Source organism: Platalea leucorodia, assembly GCF_965183815.1.
Source record: "Platalea leucorodia genome assembly, chromosome: 3".
Lineage (NCBI taxonomy): Eukaryota > Metazoa > Chordata > Aves > Pelecaniformes > Threskiornithidae > Platalea > Platalea leucorodia.
This window is the reverse complement of record NC_138825.1, coordinates 64,242,817-64,270,685: the sequence shown is the minus strand read 5'-3', so window position 1 is coordinate 64,270,685 and position 27,869 is coordinate 64,242,817. Positions and strand designations below refer to the sequence as shown.

The following is a 27,869-nucleotide window of genomic DNA, read 5'->3' as shown; positions in this document are numbered from 1 at the left end:
AAAGAAAGTAAGACTCATTTCTCACACCTTTTGCTAACGTAACTTTTACCATTGAGTTATAGCTTGAAATTTACACATTGTATGAAGTGGAATACTAAAGAAATTTACTTCGGGGCACTGTAATGGAATTCACACTTTATAGAAATGTTTAGTGTATCTTGAAGTATCTTTACTGATTCAGGTTTTAACATACCTTGCTTTGCTTTTTCAGGGATTTTTGTGGTGCTTTTTGTTTTGCTTCTCCCCTCCCCCAACTTCACCTAAGGCTGTAAATGTGATAGAAGATTTAAAGACTTACTCTTGCCAGATTACATACCTGGAGAGGCAAGTCCACATTAAGAAATTAAAACAGGCAGTTTTAACAACCTGGAGCAAAAATTGATAAAGAAGAAGCTAGACTGATAATGCCACCAATTTCTTAACTAAAGTGTTCTTTTGATGATTAAGCTATCAACAGAAAGCTGAAACCATAATCGCTAGTGGCCCTGAAAATGCCACTTGTACTTCACACTTTATGGACAGCACATTTTTCTTGCAGTGAGTTTAAACCCTAGGTTTATAAAATCTTAAAACCTGTACTATGTTACCCTTGACAAGAGAAGCACCTTTTAGTGACAAAGCAAATCACTAGGTATCCATAATCCATGACTGATCTGTTCTAGACACAAGCTACAGGAAAATTAAGCTAGTTGTAGGTCGTTCTGAACTAACTACAGAGATGGGGAGGGAACTCCAGTTTTCAGATCTGTTTAAAAGTTTCTAGCAGCAGTGACTTGGAAATAGGTTTCCAAAACGCACATTCCAGAAGGGAAATAATACACTTGAAACTCACTTGAGTATTTATAGGCATATGTGTTGCTCAGGCTGCTAAAGAAGAGTGACAATTTCACTCTCAAAGATAAAATTCTTCCTGCACTCTCTAGGATGGGGGAGTAAGAATCCAGGTTTACCACTGACACACCACGTAAATGTGATTCTTGTGAACCAATGTATAATCAGCATTTTGCACAACTGTTTGTACTGACACTATGACTGAATAACTACCCTTAAATACACTTCTTATAAAAAGGCAACACAGAAGTAGTAATCAGTTTATAAAAAATGCTGCTCCAAGATTTCAGGTGTGCAGAGCTGTAAGTTTACTTCAGAATAAAACACAGACATAGGGGAGAATCAAAACTTTTAGAGTTGTACTTGACCATATATTTGGACAAAGCAGAATTACACTGCATATAACAAACAGTAAAATTTCTTAAAAGTTGTTACAAATATTTTACTTTCTACCTGTACGATCATTAACATAGTTTACTATATCAAGATTTTTTTCTAAAGGCTTAAAACAAAAACAATCCCTCTAAACTACTTTCCAACAGTAAAATTTAAGTAAAATGCTTACATTCATTTGACAACAAAAAAACATATTAAAAATGTTGTGTGGGTGGTGCAAGAGCTGCTCTTTCAGCTACAACTTTCTTCCAGGATTATTCCTGTGGAAAGAAAGAAAACAGTCGTGTTGTAAACTGTTAATAACCAAACTCCAAAACCTTTTAAAGTGATCCCTACACATTGTTACTTGAGATACTGCAAGATAAACAGTCTAATCTGCAATTCACTAAACTGTTTACCTTTTCCTCTTTGCGTCTGTCCTTTTCTTCATTATTCTCAATCGTTTCTTCTTCATCTTCCACAATCCCATCCCCTTGATATTTGTCATGTGTCCACTTCGGACTGCTACCTGACTTTTTGAAGTTAAAACGCCCTCTGCCACGCTGGAAAGTACCACGGCCTCTTCCTCTTTTGGCCCAATAATCCACACCGTCATCTCTGTCATCATGCTACAATCATACCAGACAAAGAATAAGGTTACACCACCTCTTAAATGCCCACCTTAAATGCTGGTACTCTATTATCAAATTTACACTATACATAGGAAAAAAACAAACAAACAAACAAACAAACAACAATTAAGAGAACTTTTTAACAGTTCAGATCATAATCTATAGAATACATTATGAAGTATACCCTTACAATTCATGATGCTGTAACTAAAACCACAACAATAAAATTGTTTTAAGAGCCCTTATTAGCTGTGGGTCTACGCAAATGTTTGTAACAAATAAGTTATCTGTCACTCATCTTCAGTCAGAAGAAAGAAGGACTCACTAGTTTGGGGGGGGGGGGGGGGGGGGAGAAGTGATTTTAAAGGAAGAAGCTCTAGCAATGTGTCAGGATTTATTTTTTATTTTTAGTTTTACTTTAGTGCAGAGATAGAGTTCTTTATACTTATTCAGGAAAGGTAATTGAAGGCAGTTTTCAGAAACCCTGCTTCACCTGTGCAATGTAAGGCAAATTAAGTTTAAACTGTTTAAATCTGACATTAACAAACAACAGTCGAGTCTCTCTGGTTAATAAGCTTAAAGTTTGCTATCTTGCTACCACAGATAGCCTTACATAGTTTGGTTAAGTCTTCTGACAATCATTCTGTGCACTGCATGAACACTACAGTTATTTAATATAAAAAAGGTTTATATTTAGAAGAGTGAGGTACACTTGCTTCAATATCTACTTTTTTTACTTGTGATTTGGAAAGAAATCTGAACTATTAAACACATACAACACCTATATAAAGCAGTTTATTAACAATTATATATTATAAGAACAGTTAAAGTGGCTTTTTTAAATTAAAAATGTTTTTAGAGTGAGAAAAAAGTTTAATAGCTACAGTTAGTTATTTGTTCTAGCTATCATAGAATTTCTTAATGAATAGACTATCACATCTCTTTCTACGTTTACAGGTCAGAAAAGTCTATATATGTGTGGGGAGATGGAGAACTTGTACAAACATCCAAATTGTGACTGTGTTATTTCTTGGATTGCCTGTTAACATATTTGTGACAAATTATAATGCTATGGGAGAAGGTCTAATCTTCACTACTTCATATTTTTCAATGGTGGACCAATATCCTTAGACGTTCGCTTTGTTAAGGAAATCAATTGGAACAGAGGCTACATATTCAGTATACTACACTACTTACTGGGTGGTTACATCAACAGTCCTCCTCTCATAATCCAGATGAGAAAAAGGCATCAAAACTAAGGTGACTTTCTTATGACTACTGCTCTACTCAACTAAGAACAGTAGGACTGCTAATAACAGAGTGAGCCTACATACATCCACAAATACTGTCAGCTTTTCCTGATCTTCCACTTTTGCAGACTTCCAGACAAATCCAAGACAAAGCTTGAGTGCCAGACAGACATAAGTCCAGGAAAACACAGCACAAGTATTTTTGGTTTAAAATTTGGTTTTAGTAATTTTAGTCTGAGTCTGCCTTCTTCCTCACTCACTGATGAAAGTTTTGGAGACAAATTCCGTGTCAGGCCTCAGTTACTGCCAGCCTGCTGCGGAAAGACACAAGAGAAGCGGAACCAGGCACTACAACAACCCTGACAGCCTCGTGGTTACGGAACTGAAGTCCCTGTCTCTACATGCATGCTACTTCTACGCTTGTAGAAAATTTGAAAAAACAAAAGCATGCATAAAATATCGAGTTCTCCACACCCACCAAGAAGTATTTCTTGCTTTTTGGGGTATATTCAGGATCCCATTCCTCTTCCTTCGGTCTCTTCTGAAAAGTAGTATTTGAGTTGCTGGGACCAGTATTTGTTCCAGCAAAGACTCCTCTGGCTCTTCCTCTGCCCCTAATTCGAAACTGATTAACCAAAACATCATTTAATCCGTTTACATAAAACCACAAAGAAGAGTTCAAGTTCTCTATCACTGAAAATGCTCTTTCTGTGCTTAATTACAGTATCTGAACGTGTAAAACCATTTCAAAATTCACATATTACCTTAAGTAATATATTCAAGCATTCACTTTGAAATAATAATTCTGCTAGACTTAATTGAAACACATTTGAGTTCTTGGCATAAATTCACCCACAACCACCAAAAAAAGAAAAAAAAAAACCAACTTCCTTTGACTGCTGGTAAACCAGTGTGTAGCAGCAAAAGGTCAGAAGCAGCTTCTGAAGCTGTTCACAGACAAAAAACAAACAGAAAAACTAGACTGAAAGAGGAAGAAAACTGTCAGGGGGGAAAAGAAAGGTCATTTATGGAGTCAGTCATACTGGTTATGAGAAAATGATTCTAGAATACATAGAACCAATGCAGTTTTCAAATAAATATGTCCACTTCGTGTTACTCAAACATTTTCAATTGAGATTCAGAAATGTACTTTAGGCCAAATTAAATTTCAAATGAGTAAATGCTTTACTCGGGAAAAATCAACAATATGTACTGTACAGAGTAGCAATGCTTGACATGAAAATAAGTGTCTTAAATATTCTTTATAATGAATTAACAGGATTTTAAAATGTTAGGCTAAGTCATCTCACAGCAATAAAGAAAATACTTAACTCAGAATACACTAAGTAGTAATATATATAGTTCTCTCAGCATGTAAATTTTTAGCTTGTAGAAAACATTAAACAAGAGTTTATACACTCCATTCAAGCAGAGAAGAAAGGTTAGGTTGGGAAGATAGACTGCTAAATCCATAAACAGCCTAGCTAAAAACACAGAACTGGGTCTCCCGAGTAACTATACAAAAATGTGACTGTAAATTGATTTCATTTGTTAAAAGTATCTTAAAAATATCTAGAGCTTTCCTCAACACTATTAACGCTCCCCCTGCTCCAGGTCATCTTTCAGGCAAAGAAATATGGGAAGTGAAATCCACTACGGCGTTATCTTTATGGGCTTACTTACTGCAATGACCATCGCAAAAAGGACAGAGTACATTTTCTATAGAAAGAGAAAACTCCTTTTGATTAGAACTGTTACACACAGAATTCTTCAGGAGCTGGACACTAATGACAGTGTCACTAAAAGATTCTACTTATCCTTACTTATGTGTTGCTGCTTCAAAACTATTCATGATGTTTACGTACAAGAAGCCTAGAATTAAACATTATAGTTTATCAGCAAGTGTTAGTGAAAAATCATTGCTGATTTAACACGGAATTGACAGCTTGCTTACGTTAAAGTCTCCCCTATCCAGCAACCTATGTTCTCCCAGTGTATCAAGGCTTCCTGCTTTGGGGAGGATTCACAACCAAAACACTTTATTTACTCCAAAAGCAAAGCAGTATTTACTGGAATGCAGCCACTAGTACCCTGAATTACAAACACATCCCTACACTAGCCAGTCTACATGTTTCAGTACTATCCAAGCTGTATCCCTACAGAGAAGGTTTGAGCCAACAGGTTGGCCTGTTTAGATTCTCCTGTTCAGACACAGTTTGTTCAATAAGCCTGTGTGTGACCATGTATGTTGTTAGGGAACATTAACCAGTTATTATTGCATAGTCAGAACTGGCAGTCACCAGTAGTTGAATTAGTAGAAGTCTATTAAATTTCCAATTCACATCTGCTTAAATTTCATGTAAAGTAGCATCTCTCTCATGATATGTACAATCTGGTTTTATAAAGCAGTAAGGCTTCCATCAATTATGAGTTTTCTTCTACTGATTCTCTTTGAGAGGAGAGGGGGTTTTAAGCTCTACTTTTGTTTAACTCAGTGCCACTTGCTTCTACAGCTAGAAATTGGGCTGATATTGTCGTATTTGATGCACGCACCATCCAAGGGTTTATACATTTATGCCACATAGCTGTTCCTTAGTATAATTATAGAAAAAATAACAAGAAAGGAGGAAATTAAGCATTTTTAGTGTTAGAAATGCTGAACTTTGAATTTTCTTCTAAGTAGCTACAGCTTTTTAGATGGAAGATTCAAACCTTAACTCAACTGTTGCACACCCCACATGCATTTCAGACACCCTCATGTGTAGTTCAAAACTTCTTTTACACTACTACAAACAATTCAATGTACATTTATACCAAACAACGCCTTTTAGCATTATTTAGTCTTAATTACAGGCTACATGAAGGAATTATTGTGAAAGTATGAAATTAGTCCTACCCATTATGTAAGTCTGTCTGACAGTTTTTCCCCACCCAAACATGGAACTCGCTTTTTTTTTTTTGTGTGTGTATGTGTTTTGGTTTCTTTGTTGTGTGTTTTGTTTTGGGGGTTTTTTTTGGGTTTGGGGGTTGTTGTTTTTGTTTTTAAAGTGTTCCTTATCTTTTCAAGGACTCCTTTATTGATTCCTAGTCTTTCCTACTGCTTCTACATTTCCCAATTAAATACCAGTAACTACATTAACATGCAATTTTTAACAAATTTTTTCTGAGGACTGTGGTGGTCAATATGTCACTTTCCAAATCACAATGCTAGAACACATTCCAGAGATAAATTAATGAGCTTTCATGCTCACTGTGGCTAGTCCAGGCCAAAGAAACACTGAAAAATAACAAGTATACCATCTCCTCTCCTCAATACAGCTGTTTCAAAATTGATGTATATTTTTAATTACGTGCCATTCTCTATTTAACAAGTTGCAGGCATCACACACTAAGGAGGGCAAAACCAAACTGAAAGTGACAAGGAAAAACAGAACCTACAGGGAGTTAAGGAGGTAACAGATCACAAGATTTAATCTTTACAGAAAGGTAAGTTTTCAGATCCTGTTAGGAAAGGATGCAATTACAAAAGAGCAAGGAGTAAACAATAAATCATATTTTCTGCCCTTACACTAGGTTCTCTAATGGCATACTGTTGCATATTTACACACCAACTAACTGCTACTGGGCAATGCTGGAGGAAAAAAAAAAAAGTTTTCAGGTTTGGTACATCACAGAAGAATTCAAGAACCACTGCTATGAAAGAAGTCTAGCCTAACATTAATCACTGCAAAACTTCCTCATTTTATTTGTTATACTATTACTATTGGAGAAGTGTTCATAACTTGGGGGAAGAATAAGAGCAACTTACAAAGGTGCCTCTTGGCCTGTTGACTCCTGAAAAACCAGAGTATTCTTTCTGTTCATGGTGGGTTTTGAACTCTTCGTCTCTTTCTTTCTTGCAATCCTTTTCTTCTCGAGAACTGGATGAGGAAGAAGATGGGGAGGAAGATGGGGAGGACCGAGCACGGTCTTGATCTCTTTTTTGTTTACTGAAAAATAAAAAGATACGCTGTGTGCTATTTTAAAAGTACTAGATAGTCTGTAACATCTATACTAAAAGGGGTCTCTTTATATTTTATGAAAAACTATCCCCCTTCTGGTTATAAAGTCACATATATGTTACATATTTCAGATGTTAAGGTGAAGCATAGTTCCACTTTCCAGCCTCCTCTTACACATTTAAATGCACTAAATGTACATTATTGCTAGTAAGTTGGAAAGCAGCAGTCTGCAAACTGCAAATAGTTTTTCTAGGTTTTGATGCCATGAAGAAATTCTGTTACTTTTAAGATCCGCCTTTCTTCTGAGGCAGAAAAACAGAAATTGAAGGGAAGAAAACCCTCAAGGCAAAGTTTTACAGTAACTTTACATAGTTCAGTTTGCACACTGTTGAGAAGATATAGTGTGGGCTTCCCTACATAGGTGGCTGTATGGAATTAGCCAGTGGAAGGTAATGTGGATACCAAAGTCAGAAAATAAATGGGAAACAGGAAGCATAAGTAAAAATTCACTGCATATCCAGTACAAAGCAGGGAAAACAATTCCTACAGCAAGACTTTTAGTAACCCCATAGTGGTACTAATTTGACCCGATTTACAAGATTTTAATATTCTATTCAAAGGAAGGTCATACCTGAAGTAACTCTTACCACTGCTACACAGTATCCACTGAGATATGCTAACATTTTTTTCTTAAAAACAGCCCACTGGCTTTAGACAAAAATAAAAATTCCCCTTCTCACCCATGTTAAAACCTAAAGTATCAGTAAGATTCTCATACTCTGGGTGTTATGAGTTGAAAAAGTGCGGAATCAAGCATAACGAACCAAAGTTCTTACACAAACTGTTTATAGAAATGTATTGCATTGAAGTCCAACCTCCTGATGTAGCCTGGATAATAGGACAGATTAATTTGTCATTTTTTTTTTCAGTGTTAGCTTGCTATTCCAAAGTTTTTGTCCTCATCCACCATAAGCCGTGTAAAAGACAGATAATACATATTTGCTGTAAAACAAATAATTTTAATTGTTTAAATTTAAATGTTCCATTAAACATTGAAAATTGAAAGCAATTAAGCTTACAATTACAAAAGGCTAATTAGAAGCTAAAAACCTATATAAGGACTTCAAATATTTACCTGTCATCTTTGTAAGATTTGTAATCCTTGTAATCTTTTGGAGTTTTCTCCTGCTTTCTTGACCCACTGGATTCCCTGGAACCCTTTGAGTCTCCTCGCTCTTTACTTCGCTCTTTTCTACGTCGGTCAATGTCATGCCGAAGATCAGCAGAATCGCACCTTAATTTTTTATCTCCCTGTAAACAAATAAATATTTTGGAACAAAATTCTGAAATAAAACATCCAGAAGAGAATCTGAATGAAAAGGCAAGTTGTGCATCGATTTTCACAAAAGCGAGACAGAATTTACCTATTTTTCAACAAACTCTTCAGCACACAAATTGACTTTCATAGAAGGCCCTTTACATGCAATGGCTAGATCTAAAAAAACAACAGCTAAGAACTTCAATTTCAAACAAGCATTCCCATCAAGCCAATGGGATATCTACTTTTTGATGCACACAGACCATAATACATGGTTTGGGAGGAAGTTTAAGTATTCACTTTTTCTGGTGAATTGTTTGGAGCACAAGCACCTTTGCAGTTCAACCATACTACTCACTGACCACCTCAGTACTTTTTCCCCCCCCCTTCTATTCTTTGTCCTTGGGCAGCTTAGTGACACAAAATTGGTCAAGAAATGTCCAAGAAAAAAGGAAGGGTGGGAGAAGACTTGACCTTACATGCCATGTTATCTATATAGCAAAACCATGCTACAAACTGGCTTCTTGGTAACATGTTTTACTCAAAGGAAAAAAAATCATTCTAAATGCAAGTACTCCAGACGTGATACATACAAATTATTTTTGTACTTTTATACACAAAGTTGAAGTTCAGATTTAAAGGGAAACACAATAAATTAAGTTTTGAAATACAGATAGGACATTTACTTAGAACCTACTTTTTGACTTTCTTCCTTAAAGACTCTCTCTTCACCTGCTAAACGGGTATGCTTCCTCAGGGTACTTGGAGAGATGTCAATCCTCCTAAATGTAAAATAAAAGCAGTGTCTTGCCATATACGTGTGCGACTGTTAATGGCCTCAGACATTTATGTTCAACAGAAAACTGAGAAACAAGGCATTTTTTGCAGTAGAACAAACTTTTTGCATGTAAAGCCCCACCATTAGAATAGAGAAGCAGACTAAAAATTAAAAACCTTAGTTCTGTTCTGTGTGAAGTATGGTAAAAACACAAATACAGAAAATAGGTGGTTTGTTTTTTCACATTTTAAGTACAGCTTTGAAGATACAAAAAATATTTCATGAGTTATGTCAAAAAATCAGCATATGTAGCCAGTTGAAAATCTATTCCCCCCCGAGAAATCATCAACACTAAGGTAGTTTGCTGTAAAGTCAAAACTACTTAACAATTAAGAAAACTTATAAAGTTGGATACTGAATATGGAGATAATATATCCTCACATGCAACACAAATATAGTACACTGCATCAAAATATTACAGCACATGATCAGAAACTACATCTGCATGCCTACCTTCTTACCTTTCAGGCTCTCAGATTTGTCAAAAAACTGCTGTAAATTAACACACACAAAAACTAAAGTAGTATGAGATGGAACATTTCACACTGAAGAAGAAAGATGCATGTACAGGGCTTCTTTTCATCTTCAAGACATATGCCCCTCAATATTTGAGCACTGCATGTGAGAAAAGTAAATATATCCCAAATGAGATACAGAGGTAGAGAAGACATCTGCTACAAAACCACAGATGAAGCTAGACTTCGCTCAGATGAGTTCTCTTTTACAGAAGGGGGCTTTGGTGGGGTTTTTTGGTATTTTGTATTTACACAGAAATTGACAAACTACTTCATACAGATTAGAAAAATATCTGGGGTTCCCAAAAGAAATATTAGCAGACATTACTTGAAACACAAAGCATCCACATATGCAGTTAACATATACCTATGTATTTCTGGGCTCTTTTGCCGGGTGCAGTGTTCTTCGGTAGCTTTTTGATATGCAGTGAACCTCTCATTTAGGGTCATTCCAGCTGACTTGAAGTATTGCTCTGTTGGTTACAATAGAAAAACACTGTTTCATTAGTTTAATTCAACTGACAGGTATTTTACTCCTGACAGAAAGGCAAGTAGCAGGCAAAAAAACACAGTATTTTCAATAAATCTATCAGGACAAGCAAATGTGGTGTTTTCCCTATTTTTACACATTCTGTAACCCAAACAAAGTAACAGTGCACAGCATCACTGCAACTCTACTTATAACTATGCCATGACTGTATTACATCTAATTCAAGCATCATTTACTGATTGGACTTGCTCATTTTCAATGACATTTTCCTCTAATGAAAGAGAAAGGAGCAATTTCTTAACAGTTATTTTACACTTTGCCCATAAGAGAAAATGAAGTTACTTTGAGCCATGAATACTTGCAGGAAGTACATTTTACTATTCATCTCATCTTTAACTTAAAATAAAGAGTTAATTCAGTGAAAACACTTAAGCAATGTATGCTTCAATAACTACATGAATGACCTAATAAGTCATTTCTTAAAGGAATACACTTTCTTTATTTGAAGTTGTGATGATAAACGATCCAAGACAATTAACACACCTATATGTAAATAAATTCATTTAAGCATCTGGCATCTTGGCAAACTTGACAACTTCTCTGACAAATTTTCTCTTTCCTTCAGAGACAGTTAAATTAGCAACAGCAATACTCAGTTTTTAAACCAGCTCAACAAATGTGTTTAAATGTAATATAGAAATACATAAAGTCATGAGCTATGAAATGTTACATATGAAGCAAGCTATCTGCTTAACAGGTCAACATACATCTGTATCAACTTACCGCCCGGCATCCAGTATTTGTCTCATAACCAACCATTAAAACTTGAAACGGCCACTACAAGGGTAGTGCCTCAATCATAATTCCATCAAACACAGGAATTTGAGCTAGCAACTCTGTTTTTATGCCATTTTTGCCAGGAAGACAGAAGGTTCAACTTTGCCTGTTTGGCATCTGTATCTTTCAACAGCTATTTTACTTTTGTAACATGGATTTTGCCATTTCAAAACACATTCCAGGACCTAGTTACAATGAAAAAGAAAACATCACTGGGCATTTTCAGCTCTACATTAATAAAGAGCTGTTCAGACTGGTCGCATCACACCAATAATGAACATAACTTCCATTTGTCAAAAGAGTTACTAAAATCTGATCACAGACCACAGTAAATTTGAAACTTAAAGAGAGGTTCTGCTTTCAAAAACAACCATAACTGCACATATTCTAATAACTTGACCAGATAGGCTGTTAAGCTGTTACATTTACCAGGTATTTGTTTAACATACAAAAGTTTACAGAAAAACAGTCTATTCTGTGATCAACATGTGAGAGTTTCAGGAATATTATTTCACCTACAGCCTACGTATGTACCACATAAGCAAAAACTTACAGAAGCTTTTCATTGGATTGAGTCTTAAATCTCTTTATAAATCAATAAAATAGATACTTTCACAACAAAGATCATTATACTCTAAAACAGGTGTCCCAATAAGACTTTTTTTTAATCTAATACATTATCATAATCTATTATTGTTGACTATTGCTTTCTTCTTTGTAAGTAATTCAAAATGCAAGAAGTCATTTGGCCTTAGTAATCTGAATTTTGCCAACAAAATGACACTTTTAAGGGAACCTTAGCACATACTTCTAGCACGCAAATCTCGGCAGTTTTAGAAGCTAACGCATCTTAAAAACAATGCTTACAGATAGATATGCTGAAACTGGTCACCTAATTAAGCATTTCCACACTCCCCCTTTGTATGATGATACGGCAAAATTATTTTCACCAGCAAATTCTTCCATATTATCTCAGTACATTAAACACAAGAACAAGACATCAGCCCAGTGAAATAAAGTAAACGTTATGGAAAAAAGGCATTTAAAGAACTCTCCAGATATCCTCACTGGACTTTAAGGAATTATCCATTTTTCCATCAGAAAACTTTGCCAGGATGTGTGACCTAAAAGAAATACATCTATTTTGATGGTTTGGGTTTGGTTTTTGGTGGGGTTGGGGGACAGGTGTTGTTGCTTGGTTGGTTGGGCGTTTTTTTTGGTGTTTATAGTAAGCAACAGCCACTACTGTTAAATCAGAAAATGATTAGCATACAATTCATTTAATGGAGGTTTATTTAGCCACTGCCAAGTTCCTGTAAGTGAAATTCCTGGCTCCAGCACTAAAATACTGTTAAATAAGAATAAAATGCAATATCAGTGTATTATAGTATCATTTAGAGCACAATTTTTCTTAAATCTTATTATTTTGAGACAAAAAAAACCTTCTAATAAGAACCTGGAAATGAGCTCTGGGGTGCTCCAAAAGGAATGGCATTGTATTTACAGTGCAAAAGACACCTGTCAAGCCACACTGCACCACTTAATATAAAATTGTATGCTAGAGCCATTCAAATAAAACTGAATAAGAAAAGATTGACTAATGTAGTATGTTTAAATTACACTGCAAAGATTCAAACTTCATATGCTACTTAGGCTCAAAAATTTATCCAGAAACATAGTGTGACTGCTATTATGCTCTACATTGCTTGGGGTTTTTTTTTGATACTAGCTTCTGTGGCTATTATTTTTATGCATATCTCAAAAAGAAGAAAGTCTGTCTAAATCAACATTAAAAGAGGGCTGAAATCTTCCTATACTAGAGATAGCAAACAGGCTTAAATGAAGTTGTCAGACATATTCGGTACAATAAACTGAATACATACCTTTGACATGATGAACCAAGGACACAATGTGCTGAATAAATGACTCTGACGTGCTTTTGCTGGCCTGTGGCAACTTAATGTGGTCAAAGATGGATCGGAATTCTTGCTCCTTCTTGACGGAATGGACAAGTGTGCTAGCAAGCAGCCTGTCTTTAGTCAAGGAAGCAGGTCTAAAATGCATCAACAACAAAAAAAAGACACACAAAAAGAAACCACTCATTTAAATAAAGATGAATGACACTGCAGGCAGGTGGAGAACCACGCTGTAAAGTTGAATAATTTACCTATTGGAATCATCAAGAGGTACCGGTGCCATTTTGAGTTTAACTTCAGGACGATGGGAGTCACTGGCTATCATTTTGATCCTAAGTGGGCTCTCTTCTCTGAAGGTGGATTTTTCTCTCGCATCCAGATTCTTGTGTAGAGGGGGACTGTAATCAAAGAGTTCTTTGAGCTTTTCAGACTTTACCTGCTCAGGTGACTGAGTTTCTTTCTTCATCATTAGTCTCTCAGAACTCTTGTCTTCTTCCTTGTGCTTATCTTTTGTTGCACTAGGCCTTTCCACTACATAGCCAGTCTCTTTAAGCTTATAACTTTTCTCATCTCTAAGTCCATCGCTCTCTCTATTGCCCTTGATTGATATTTTAGATTTGTATTTGGTTCCTTCCTCCTCAGCATTCCGGTGAGATGCAGTAGGAAAATTTTTACCCTGATCTGCCAGGACAGACTTTCTGAACTGTCTGTAATCCTCTGTCTCCTCTGTGTCCTCCCCTTCAGAGTCATTAAACTTTTCCTTCCCAGTCTCTTTATCAACGAAAAAATCTAAAGTTTCCTGTTCCTCCCATTCCCTTTCTCCCTCTGTCCTCCCTTTTTCTGATCCTCTCTCCTTCTGGGCCTCCTTCTCCCTGGTATTACCCCTATCAAGCAGGTATACTCTAGACTCTTCATCTGTGTACCTGTGGATAGCAAAGAAGAGACTGGTAACTCTGGATTGCATTCATTCCAGTTCACTTGCATTCCTCTTTTGCGTCAATCCCACACCAAGAAGAAGAAAATACATTCCTCTGAGCAATTCAACTTTAGCATGCAACACTTCGCACACCATTAACGCTGTACCCACTATCATTTATGTACTACTGGAGGCATCTGAAGAATACAATGCCTTTCTGTAGAACACCTAGACATTCTCTGCTTGAGTTTATAAAAAAGCTAGTGGTTGGTTGGTTTGTTCTTTCTTCATTGGTACCCAGTTTCACATTCTCTTACACCACTCATTTTTTCCATCAAATTCAAATGAATTTTGGTAATTCAGACTGCAATTCATTTTTATACTTCTTTTAGTGAAAAAGTTAAAGGAGTACCATAAAAAAAAAAAAGTACATGATTTTCAAGATCCTGCACATTTCTAAGAGAATTCCAAAATCTGACATAGCCTTAGTACATTCACTATATTGTGTACAAGCAGGGAACCTTTAGAAGGCAGCTCTCCTAAACACAGAAACACACTTACCAATTAATTATTTCAGCCACTACCTTTCTATACACTATTTTCACATAGGTCCTAATACGTTCACCAACTCCAATACATCTGACCCAGGGGAAGCTGTATTTTTGATCTTCTAAGCAGTTTATTTTAACATAATAAATCACTGACTGGACATATTCATTCAAAAGCCTACAATCAAACCTATATAGCATAGTCACAGCTTTGCTCTAGAATTCATTTTATAATAAATCCACTGAAGTACAAGTCACATTAGAAAGGAAGTGTCTAACATAAGTAAGATTTTTAGAACTTTTAAAAATTACTACTATATCAAACATTTTAAGAGCAAATTTAAGAATTTTACGTTAATTGGAAGACATACATTCAACTTTAAATACGCTGTCCTTCGCACCAATAGAATTATGTTCCAAGAATACTAAGACCTACCCTCTTTCATACGTAATGCAAGTCAAGGCATCAAAGTTGTCATACTGCACCACACAATTAGCAATGGATGCTGTTTATGTTAACAAAGAAATCATTGTACAACATCTGCATTTTTAGACTTCCAGAAGATTTGCATTTCAAACTACATGAAGCATTAAAATTTTAAAATACGTGAACAGAATTCACTATCAAACAAGCAAGTCTGATGCACTATTCCAATTAAGCTTTTTCTTAACAGTAAATGGAATATAAGAAAATACACCATAAAGGAAAAGCACAAACCAATTTTTCCTCAAGAATACATGTCCCTATCTCCACTAGCCAAAGGCCGAGAACTTGAAGCATCTTAGGAGGAAGAGGCATACGTTTCAAGCTCAATTCCAACCAGGAATTTCAAGCCAGCCAGATTAAAATTAGTACTATTTATCCCATAGTATTCCATATTGCATTTGTCAAGGCACAGCGATTATCTTGTCAAAACTCTGTAACAGACATCATTTTAAAAGGCAGCATTATGCTTATAATTTAAGTCTTACCTTTTCATAAACTTTCCACCTTTTGCAGTTTCCTGTTCGCCACCCTCAGGATAAAATGACCGCACTCGAGCCTCCTCACGGGGAGCGCTCTGTGATGGGATTGTCTTTGCAGGGCTTCTCCTCGAAGGGATGTGATGCAATGGACTATTCTGAGAAGGACTATAACGGCTAGAACCATTTCCAAGAGAACCAGAGCCAGACCTCTCAGGACTATGCTGAATGGAATGGGAATGTTGAGGTGTGTCCTTTGCTGAGTGGGCTGTACTAAGCAAAGGGGCATCAGAGCAAGATGAACTCTGACTAGGTGGGGTGGCAATAGAAGGACTATGGGGTGACCTCGGACTGTTATCATACGCTGAAAGGCCAGGCCAAATGTCGCCAGAAGCTGCTGATGATTTGTTAAAATCGTCAAGAGACTCTGATGGATCATGTTCAAATGTATCTTTCTGTTCATCTTGTGATTTATTTTTCAAAGGGCTATCTTGCAAAGGAGCCCCTTCAGTTTTCTTTGCCTGCTTTTCCAGAGACGCGCGTCTTTTGGAAGAGACAGGTGATTTGCTGTATGGGGATGAAGAACGAGATGAAGAGGACCTTGGGGACCTGGAAGATCTGTAAGATCGACGAGATCTGCTCCGGGACCTCTGGGAAGACACAGACCTTCGTTTTGGACTTCTGGAACGTGAACGACCACGCCTAGGGCTTCGGGAGTGTCTTCGGTTCCAGACAGGCCTATAACCTCCACGATGGTATCTACCACCTCCTCCTTGATAATACCCTCTACCTCTTCCTCTGTAACCATAGGGACGTCTCATTCCTCTATTATTTCTGTAATCTCTGCGATAATCTCTAGAATAAACACGATCCCTGCTGCGAGATCGTGAATATGTCCTTGACCGAGACCTAGAACTAAAATTAAAAAGCAAAAGTTAACATTTGACAATTGGAGAATTTAAAAAAAAAAAAAAAAAAAGTGCCTTGACACTAAATGCTAGATTTCTCAAATGCAGTCAGAACGGTAAAAGAAGCAGATCAGTCTTATAGTAACTTCTACAATCTATCTTTATTTCTCACTTCTGTCTCAAAGGATTATAATAAACATGTCTATATGCCCAAGGACTGCGAAATTTAGACTTCAGCATCACACGATTAAGACACTACCAGCCTCAGTGGCCTGCCCTGCCATTTTACTAGAGATGATCACCACTCTGGAGCGTGGCATTCAGTTCCTCAGCCACCATGGTTCACAGCCTGGAACATGAAGTTACATAACCCCCAGTTTAATGTGCCATCCTGTGGACAGCAGCTGATGAGGCAGTAAACATTCAATTCAGCCACTTATTTTATGGAAGATGGTAATGTCCACTAGTAAGAAAGATGAAGAAAAGGCTGGAGGCAACTGAGAAGACAAGATATAGCAAAGCTTATCTGCTGAAACCTTAAGTTACTCCAGATCTGAAAAGATGCATGAGAAAAAGAACAAATCACAGGGAAAGACACTGGACAAAGAAAACATCATGTGAAAGAAAAGGGGAGAATCAAAGACGCCACAAATCACGAAGAACCATTAGCATTCTGAAATTATCTTGAGACACAGGAAAAGAGATAAACAGCAAAGTATTAAACAATCAAAGTAACAAAAATTACATTCAAAGCACAACTTGCCTACTGCCTAAAATGAAATAAGATTCTAGGCTCACTTTTGCCACAGCATCATGCAAGTGAAAAATAATTTCCAGACAAAAACTAATATCCTAAACCAACTTTTCATGCAGTAAGACATCAATTTACCTGTATCTCTTTTTTCTAGAATGTGATCTGGATCTTGACCTAGAGCTGGACTGAGATCTGGACTTTGATCTTGAAGAATGTGATCTAGAGTTAGATCGACCCATTTTTCCCAGTAGATATACTCCTTCCCAAAAGGAAAAGCAGGGGGGGGCGAAAAAAAAAAAGGAAGAAACTATTTAGAGTCCATGTAAGTCATATAAATGAACAGAATTTTTATATGCTAAAATGAGAATATTAAGAAAAAGGTATAGTATTTCGTAAACAAAATAACTTTGAAGAGAACATGAGTACATTTATTAGTAAATTAAAAGCTCAACAGCATTCTAAAGAATTTAACATAGCTACAGTGCACGTAGTTTGTCTGAAAAGATAAATTATAACAGTGAAAGGTTTTCCAGATTTAATTCCAAACTGATCCTGTAGAAGGAGAGAGGAAGCAACAGAAAAAACATCTCTGCAAATTAAGGCAAGAAATAACGTGAGTCTGGACAATTACACATTTTAATATATTTTTTAAAAAATTCTTGATATTTGTGTGGTTTATAGTTTCCTTGCATTTCCAATGCACTGATCCTTCTCTGGAAGGACTTTAGAGTCCCCTAAAATATACCTTTTACATAAGCAAAGAAAAAGCCCTGAAGTATTCTGTCCAGCAGTTGTTGGTTTGAGCCAGGGGTATTATTTCTCTTAATGACATGTACTAAAGCTAATCACTCTGATCCGATTTTCCACTGGTCAATATTCCCACCCTGCATCTTTTTAGGTTAACCTTGCTTTTTAAACTACACGTAAAATGCATGGCCAACTTATAAGGTTTTAACAACTAGTTAAATAATATGGCTCTCAACAGAATAACATTTTTCAGCTCAAATTAAGTTATGAAAACTACAATTAATTACAAAGCAATGAGTCTTAAAAGAAAACAAACTCATAATAAACTATCATTTCTTATGTACAGTCATAATAAATATTTAGAATTAGTGCTAACCATAAAAAAAAATACACACCTTTTCCTTTTCTTTTCAGATCAGTGGCTAAAAATCCCCAATTTAATTAATAAAAACTTTGACCCATTACCATTTTCTTTTGAAATTGCCCAGCTTTAAAAAAAAAAAAAAAAAAAAAAAAAAAAGGGTCACATTAGACAACCTGAATAAAAACTGTAGACAAGTAACTACACATTTTCAGGCCTTTGTATGCTTAATATGTAATAATCATCAGTTTAATAATAATTAAAACAAAAATGGAAAAAACAAGCATTACAAACAAGCATGAAACCCTAAAATTACTGTACTGAAAATACAAGCTCAACACAACAAGCACTTTCTGTCACAAGGTACTTTACATAATCTTTCTCGTTACCTGGGTGATACTTCAATTATGTAAAGACAAATAAACAGTATTAGAGCTTAATTTAAAGTTAACAAAATTTCAGAGATTTTAGACACGTACAAGCGAACCCAAAAGAAAAAAGCAGACCAACCTTTCCCCTATCAACTAGTCCCTCCTGCACCATGACTTTCCCCATCACAGTAGCACAAGAGCGCATGGCCCCAAAGAGATGTAACCTCATTTGAAACTAACCCAGCAAAAAATTAATTTTAACCTAAACTAGCCTTCCATTTAACTAAGAAAAAATTATTTACCTTGGAGAAGAATATGTTGAACGCTGTCTTTTATTGGCTTCTTCCATTAAAAAGCAAATTTACACAACCTATATCCAGAAGATGGTTTCTAATTCATTGTGTTCAATTAAACTCACAGAAAATGGCTTATAATCTCTTACACTCATCTACTCACAGGCAACATAAATTTAGGGTTTTTCAACTGTTGTAAGACATGAAGCATACCAATTTTCCAAAAGTGATGGGGGGGGGGGGGGGGGGGGAAAGGTTTTTTTCCTATTACAAGTAATTTTTCAGACCAAACTTCAGATGCACAGTAGGTTTATAATACAACCCAATCTCAGCTTTAACGGAAATCTCTTATTTTCCCTGTGTTCAACAGTAACATTTGTACATTTGCATTCTATGTACAAGTACATATATACTGTACGACGGCTGACCTTTACAAGAGATGCTAATTTCAGAAAGTTTTATATATTTTAGTTCCTTATTGCAAGCATAAATTTTAGGAAAACAAAATCAATTTTAAATCATTTTAAATGGTTGGGTTCAATCAGAACATTTAAAAATAGAATTATCTTACCTCAAACTGTTAGTTGGTGCCAATGAAGTAATTATTTCAAAACTCTCTATTTGTGCTTTCAGCAATACTGATCCCTATAGAATAGAGAAAGAGACTGTCAAAGGCATGAACTTTTACTAAAGGGCAGGTAATACCTTTTGCTTAAACGGGTTCAAACATTAATCTGTTTGTCATGAAAGGACAACACACAAGAAATAGCAAATTTACTCTTGGACTCGGAGAAGCTGCACGTTAATACTGGAGCAGCTCAAGAGCTAGCCACTGCCAAGGGGCAAATCCTACTCCCCTACCATACACGATTGCTCCTCCTTCAGCCTTGCTTACAAGGCTGTATAACGCATTATCCTCACCTTCGCAACAGCCCTGACACCCTTCAGGTCCTTCAGTGAGCAAACTCTTGATACCCAGAAATCACTTTCATATGGCTAGGTTATCGAACTGACTTAATGAAGGGCCAAACAAGTGCCAGAGCTGGATTATGGAGGAAAGAACAGCATGCAGCCAGGAGGAGGGGGCAAAAAGGACAGTGGCAAACTGTTAGACCAGTCTGAACTCTAACATACAGCTTTGCACATAACCGGAGCTATCTTTTTTGAAGGGGGAAAAAAAAAAAAATTGGAATGAGGACTTAGGACAGCAGCGAAAGCTTTATCTTTAGGGTTTTTTTGCAACATTTATACAAGCACTACTCTGTTATAGCTTCTTGTTTAAAATACATACATATATGAGTTTACCTAAATAACCAACATCTCCTTCAAAAAGAAAGCTCTTTTGCAGCTATACAGAAACAAAGCATCATTGTAATAATGAAACCCGTCTCAAGTGTACAAACTTTTCACTGGCCTCAGCTTTTAATTACCTCAAAGCCTTAAGAGTATGTATACATTTGTAGTCTGACTCAACATTAAGCAACTTTCCAATTCCACTCAAGCAACTCAGAATTTTGTCCCAGTTCAAAACAGACAGGATGGATCCCCCAGAAATTCTACATCTCCACAATTTATTCATTAAAACCAAAGCCATAAGACATCCACTGCTCCTAAATGACACTTTCACACTTCCTCATAAATGTTTTCTTCATCTAAAAGAAGATATGTAGCACTTGTGTTCATAAACACTGCTTTCAAAAGTCCACTTACCATTCACTAGTAGTGACCAAGATATTTCCAATTTCTACAAAATACATGCTTTAATAACATTAAGTTTTTACTTCTCATCATCAGCAAGCATGAGTCTCTGAAGGAGCACAGTAGTGTATCGGACCATTTCAGATCTTGTCTAGACAAAAGGCGAGATGGTATTAGCTAGCAAAGGTTAATTAAGGCATTCAGAAGTCTAGCACAGAAAAAGTAATACAAACTTCAGCTAAATGGTTGAAGTTCAGTCCGAGATTTTAAATCAATATTTAAATCATCTCTACTTCTGACTTTTAAAAACAATCTGTTGGTGTTAGCTGAAATCCAAAATCCTAATTTAGACAAGTCTTTAGATCCTGGAGATATAGAACAAGATAGTTCACCTTTGAAACATCTAGGCAGAAGACAGCATCTTAAATTACTATAACTCAAACTCTGGCAGTCAGTTCCACACAGTTTTAGGAATCTTTTCTAGCAACTGGCAAAGGTGAGAAGTAGCCATACTTTTTTTTTTTTTTAAAACAGCCATTGGATATACTACTTCCAACCCTGACAGCTAAAGTATGTTACCCTAATTATTTTTTGAAGAAAAGTATGGATATAACATTTTAAAACAGAAGAGGTTTGACTAGAAAACCTTAAATATTGAATTAAAAAAAAACTCAACTATTTGCAGCTTTTGTTTCCATTTAATTGTAAAAGGTAAAAGCTTGACAGGCAAAACCCCCTTTTCAAAAAAAAAAAAAAAAAGCTCATACTTAGGAACAAAAGTGAAAAGACTACATAGCTGTTTTTTGAATAAAGGTTTGTCTGTGTAAATATTCTCACAATATGCAAGAATCTAAAATTTTACTAACCTCTATCAAAGCTAATTTAGAAAAGAATAGTAGTAGATATATAAGTATGTAAGAACACAGCTCATTTATAACAGTAAGCTTCCACATGCTTCACATTTTCACAGAAGAAGTACACATTCCTCCGAAAGCATCATTACAAAATATTGTTTCACAGTATCAAATAAAATCACCCACAGCCTTTTTCTGCAGACTCTCATGCTCATTGTCAGTCTATAGTGGCTACACCACATCAGCTAAGGGCATGAGTGGTAAAGGGCAATGAAAAAGAGGTGCTAAGCATCATATATTGCTATACAACATCATCAATCACTAAATCAACAGACTAGTTGCCCCTCTCACTTCAGTGCACGAAGCTTATCTCTGGACTAGTCTCAGAAGAGACCCAGAGTCCGCCAAAGGTGTGTATTAAGAGTGTGACACAAGATCTCATCACTAACAACGAGCATTTTTAAGAGAGGACCATGACTGCTAGGAACATGGTCTATGCCTGAAACACCAGGGCTGTAATCCACATGCTTTTTGCAACTCAAGCTTCTTTTTCCCTTGCTTTCTGTCCTAAATACGGGAAAAGAGATGCTTGGCTCTCAACCATTTCACTCCTATGTTAGAAAATCTGGATATTACAAAAAGGAAGCTGCTGTAGCTCCACAGTACTTTAAACCAGAATAAGTCGGCACCACTGGTTTAAAGAAACAGTCCCATCCCTCCTATCCTTTGTTTCCTCACATTCCTGATGACCTTGTCCGTTACACCATCACAAGTATTTCTGCAGCCACATGGTGAATTAGATCAGAAAATGTATGGACCACCTGAATTAGTTTCAATACAAATGATTTTTCCGATATGGTTCATGACACAGCCCCACAAACATTTGGGCCGACACAGGGAAGTTGTAACAGCAGCCAGACAGGACTGCTTCTTTTGGCAGCACTGCAATCTTAAAGCTTCCCTGAAACTAGCTTGGCAAAGCCATCAGCAACAAAAAACTTGGAAGTTAAGCTTTTTAACAGTACTTGCAAGCAGCTTTAAAAAAAAAAAAAACACACACACACACACACCACAAAACCCACACAAACAAAAAAACCCACCCCCAAACAACCAAACTTTAACACAGAAACCTACACACTTTTAAAAAAATGGATAGTCCACTACCTGTCAGATACTGAGTCACATTCATGACCAAAGAAGGAGTCAAGAAAAGTTTCTTAACAACATAACAGCAGGATCTTTGGGTGTCTTAAATCAGACTCAGCCAGCAAGTGTGACCATCAAGCAAAAATGAGACACATAACAGAATCAGGCTTATCCCACCCCAAGCAACACAATAACGAGGAAGTAAATGTCACCGTTAGCATTTGCGATGTTTAAAAGAAAAATGAAGGACAAAGAAAACCTCTTCCAATTCCTTTTAAACATTATTTTTAAGTCTTTACTACACCACTGATGTTAAAGTTTTCTCAGAGTACACAGACTGCAGATGTAACATACCTGTTACGCCATTTTAAAAGTTCTACACCACATAGAAGTTTTTGAAGATATTTTAAGAAAGTTATCCCCACTTACACTAGCAAAACACTGCTTCCTCTTAGGTTCGTTATTTTAGCTATCCTTCATTTATAGTTATTTAGTAGTCTACATTTCTCTTGCTTAAGCATTACTTGAAAGCTGTCAGGAAGATTTAAGTCAAAATCTTGTTAAAGTAATTCACAAGCTGTTGCCAAAATGAATTTTCATTCAGAGATTCAGGCTTCAAAAGAAATGAGATTTATACAACCAGGACAAAACAAAAGGGGATAGGACAGTCTTCCAAAAATCCCACAGAATTTCTAATATTCTCTCATAACACATACACTGAATTACAGAAAGTCAGTCTTATTGAGACAGTAGTGTAAGGTATCTATTCAGTGCTTGTACATCTGCCATGCTTTCTTATCTATTCTTTACCCCCCCCTTTTTTAATGCCCACAAACTTAACAGTGGCACATCACAAATAAGAATAGAATGCATTTCATTAGCGACTGTAAACCCGTATCACTCAGATCACCAAGGACTAGAATCCTACAAATACTAAAATACCATAGCAAATTTGCTTAAGCTATCTTGGAATGTACAAATAACAGCTGGGAAGCATATTCTCCCTCTATTTTATATGCTTGCTATATAGTATTATCTTTACAATATCCACACAGTTACAAAGACAAAACAGACCCATGTAAGAATCACAGCATGAAAAGTCAACCGGAAGAGTAAAACATACAAAGGCCTTTTTTTCTTATTCATTCATTTCTTAATTTGCAAATATTTTATACTGTTTTCTATAAAGTCAAAAACCAGCATCCTAGTAACAGTAAAATCAGCTCTGCAAAACCGTCATATGATTGGTAACTGTTCTTTTATGTAATACTATTGGCAAACAAAAGCATGTTTCTCCTCTAACTAAAAACGCAGAAATCAACGTGACTATTTGTAAGAATTTCATCCATACACAAAAAGGAATTAGCATGCTTTTGGATACACACTGGTTTGGATAGCCATTCTTGTTATTTTTTTGTGTTTTAAACACTGTGTTTTCACATGCCCTTACACAGTGGTTTCCACAATCTCTTTTCAACAAACTCTGAGCATGCAGCTGCAGCAAAGGCTATCTTCCCTCCCTCATTTTTTCCAAGAACGATATTCATATGGGTGCTTGTTGAGCTGGAGCAGTGAACTGGTTCAGAAGAAAACTACTCTGGACAAAAAGACAAAGCTGACTTTTCAGCCACATCACCTCCCAGATCTCATTTACCACAAGGCTGCATGGAGGCCAGTGCCAGTACAATGAACAAGACAACAAGGCACTTTTTCAGAATACCTTTGGGAACAACTCTCACACAGATAAACTGAATACAGTTGTAACCCAAAGGCTTACTTTCCTTTGTAGTTTCCTTCACCTACCTCCACTACTTGTTAACAAACCCCAAACGTTCTCTGGCATTCCTCAAACCCCTACACCACTACCTCTCCGTGACAACCAGCCCAAATCTAATCCATCCAAATACCTGCACCCTAGCTCCAAACAACAGTTCCCTGCTGACCCTTTCTAAATTCCTACAACCACTCCAAATTTTCTGCATCCCCAATGGCAACGGGCCCTTCCCCATGGCACATGCTCCCCCCGCCATTTCCCCCTTCCCCCAAGAAAGATTCCCTCAGCTACAGCCTTCACCTGAGGAATTGCTCCATACAGCCAGGCTCACTAGAAGCCTTGCTCAAGCCATCGGAGCCAGTGCTCAGGAGAGAGGCAGTCACGCCCCCAGTACTGATATATGTAATGCATTAAACCTCTTCCTGCCATTCAGCACAGCCTGTCACTCAACATCAAAAGGTACGAGTGGGAGGAAGCAATTCCTACCCTCCCTGCCACAAGAAGCTGCATGCTCGGACTGCACCTCGGGGCCAGAGCCTTCATCCCCTCTTATTTTCCCCACTTTTGTCTAAAGCAATGAGATTATCAGAGAGGAGAAAGAAGAGGAAGGAGGAGAAAGACAACAGCTAGACAGCATTTTCCTGGAACCCCACGCTCCTTAATCAATCCTTCCCACACTGAGAACAACTATTCTAAGGGACGGTTTTGTATATTTATAATAAACCAACCAGTACTCAAGCAGTGACTACTTGCAGTGTCAAGAAGTCCTTTGTTTTGCATGCCCTCGGGTCTTTCTGTAGTAAAATTTAACTGCTACTGTTAAGGTAAAACTTTGATCTCAAAGAAAAACAAATGACAAGTTGTACTGACTTGGTAAAGGATCACCACGACACACAAAATAAGAATCTTATTTTCACAAGAAAATTAAAGGCGAAAAGTAGGAGGTTTACAAAGCAAACGAGAAATAAAGGACAAGATCCTGCAAGGGTTATATACTACAGTATGATCAACACCGGGAATATAACAGCCCCTTTCAGCAAGGCGCATAAAACCCACCCCAGCCCCTCACCGGCTTTTGCGGGCATTTCTAAACAGGGCAGGGAGGCAGGCAGGAGCACAGTGTTTAAGGCACAAGCACTTGAACCGCAGTCATGCCCGAAGGGAAGTTCCTCCAACGAGCGTAAAGGCAGATCCAATACCGGGAAGCATCCTTCCACCCCGGCACCGCTTCCCTCCTTAGCGTCACACCGGTGAGGACAACGGGGAGATTTTATATTCCTGCAACCGGTGCTGCACGGCGATTCCCTCGGGCCCGACTCCCACAGGGAGGGCGGAAAGGCCGCAAAGCCAGGTCGCCCGGGATGGAGGCCCAACGGGGCAGGCCGCCCGTTCCACGCCCCCCCCCGCCCCGCCGGCGGGCTTCCAGAAGCTGCGAACCAGCTCAAGGCAGCTCCGCGGCCGCCTCCCGCCGCCCCTTCCCTCTCTACCTTCGCCCCCCGCGGCGCCGTCCGGGCCCAGGGAGGCGCGACGCCGGCTCGGCCCGACTCCCTCAGGAAGCGGCGCGGCTGCCCGCGTCAGGGCGGTGACGGCGGCCGCCCGGCCCCTCCCCGGGGGAGCGGTTGGGCCCGTCGCCCCGGGGGCTGGCGCGGCGGGCGCGGAGGATAATGGCTGCGGAGCGACGAGGTCACGCGGCGGGGAAGGGCGGGACGGCGCGGCGCGCGGGCACCGCGCGGCCGCGGGGGGAGGGGAGGCGGGAGGCGCGGCCGCGCGCAGGGGGCGCGAGCGCCGCGGAGGGGCGGGGGAGGGGGCCGCTCCCCCTCAGGCTCCCCCCGCCCCGGGGCCGGCTCGGCCGCGGCTACGCACGCCACCGTCCCGCACGACCTCCCCGCGGCCCCTCCACCTCCGCCCCTTCCTCACCTGGCGGGCGGAACTCCCGGCGGCCCCGCTCCCTTATCGCAGCTCGGCAGCCATTTCCCGTCTCGCCGGAGGAAGAGACGCGGGGCCCAGAGGGAAAAAGAAAAAAACACCATAGAGAGCGGGGGGCGGCCGCCGCCGCCGCCGCGTCACTTCCGCCCTGGGCGGGGAAACGCCAGCACCCCTCACAGCCCGCGCGCCATCTTGGTTTCGGGTAGCCGTCCGCAAGGAAGATGGCGGCCCGCGGCGCTGGTGGCGACCGCAGGCCGCCCCCGGGCCTGCGTCCCGGGGCAGCGGCGTGGCCCTGCCCTGCGCCCCCCCGCCCTGTCCCACGGCCGGGGGCTCCGTGGCCCGCCGGCCGCAGCTCTTGTCTCCTCCCGCACCGCTGTCGCCTTTTATCCTTTCCTTCCCCGAAGCGATCCGAGGGGTCGGGCCCCCGCGGCCGAGCCGCTGCCCGGTTACCTGTCGGGCGGGGTGCGCATCCATCCACGAGAGCTGCTTGGAAGGGCTTGTCTGCAAAGGGGAGCCCAGCCAGCGGATCACCATCCAGCTGCATTGGCATCCGCTGCTGCCGTGCACCGGGAAGGAGATCGCGTCGCAGCGGTACTTTACTGCAGCAGCTTTTGCAGCAGATGTGTGCGCATCGCTTGGTTGCCATACAGCAGCGCGGCGTTCGGGAACAGCGTGCCCAAGGAAAGCGCCCGAGGCGTTTCTGTACCACCAAAAAAGTGCGGCAAAGGCCTGTGGGTGAACAGTATTGACTGATGCACAAAGATGTGTGACGGCTGAGCAGGTTCTAAATTTTAAGCTACTCGAATCTTACACAGCTGATCTATGTTTTAAAAGGCTATTGCAGATTATTTCTGACACAAGAAAAAAACCCTATAAATAAAAAAAGAGGCAGGAAGAGATGCATATGCACAATTTCGGCTGAGTTTTTAAATTCAGGGGACAATGTCTGGGAGGCAGCCAAAACCAACTGATGGAGGAGGAAAAAGGCATGGAAGATGGGAAACAGACATAATCCCCAACTACTGGTTTGCTGTTTCCTGCCTAGGGAAAGTGATGCACTGCTTAGATCCATCTAATGTGTGGTGGTGGTTTAATTATACAGTGTATAATTCTTTTTGGCTACTAAGTTCTTTAAACATGGCTGCCTGTGAAGGCAGCAACCAATGAGTGGCTGGTGCTGAAACATAAACACAGTGAAAGTTTTTAGTTCTGACAGGTTGTGGATAACTGATGAGCAGCTGGCCTAGAGAGACACACACAAGTCCCTTTCACCGCCTTTTAAGCTTTTTCCTTTATGCAGGGGTAACTAACCTGTAGCTCAAGTACAGCTCCTGTGCTACAGCTTTTGCTGTAACCAACAACAAGACGATGTGGAGGCTGCTTGATAATGCACTTGTGGGAGGAAGCCAGCTTGCTAGGGCCAGTAAGGTTTCCAGAATTGTTGGGATTTGGCTGCACACACACACACACCCCCACATGTTTCTTAATGGTTCTGAAGACCTGTGGGATGCTCATGTTGTTTCCCTTCAGTGATGGAGAGCTCTCCCCTATTTTCTGAGATATGTGGCATATATCTTATTGGGACAGAAAAGGTGGTCACTTCTACT

General features: G+C 38.9%; 1 protein-coding gene across 16 annotated transcripts; it reads right to left on the bottom strand.

Annotated features, from left to right (window-relative positions):
- Window positions 1-1,180: 1,180 nt before the first annotated feature.
- On the bottom strand, window positions 1,181-27,869 carry BCLAF1 (BCL2 associated transcription factor 1). 16 transcript variants are annotated; one of them, XM_082306919.1, is made up of 15 exons: window positions 26,254-26,386; window positions 19,436-19,509; window positions 18,874-18,941; window positions 18,235-18,327; window positions 17,228-17,351; window positions 15,440-16,345; window positions 13,255-13,926; window positions 12,971-13,140; window positions 10,128-10,233; window positions 9,105-9,189; window positions 8,225-8,400; window positions 6,897-7,077; window positions 3,567-3,713; window positions 1,626-1,835; window positions 1,181-1,487 (listed from the first exon to the last, which is right to left on the bottom strand). In XM_082306919.1, the coding sequence occupies exons 5-15, from the start codon at window positions 17,329-17,331 to the stop codon at window positions 1,482-1,484; spliced, it is 2,763 nt and encodes a 920-aa protein (XP_082163045.1). In that variant the 5' UTR covers window positions 17,332-17,351; window positions 18,235-18,327; window positions 18,874-18,941; window positions 19,436-19,509; window positions 26,254-26,386; the 3' UTR covers window positions 1,181-1,481. The 16 variants fall into 16 exon arrangements, 14 of the variants coding, with proteins under 14 accessions (XP_082163045.1, XP_082163046.1, XP_082163048.1 ...); XM_082306920.1 differs by lacking the exon at window positions 18,874-18,941 and adding an exon at window positions 20,575-20,713 and having other exon boundaries at window positions 26,254-26,379; XM_082306922.1 differs by lacking the exons at window positions 18,874-18,941; window positions 26,254-26,386 and adding exons at window positions 20,575-20,713; window positions 25,824-25,970.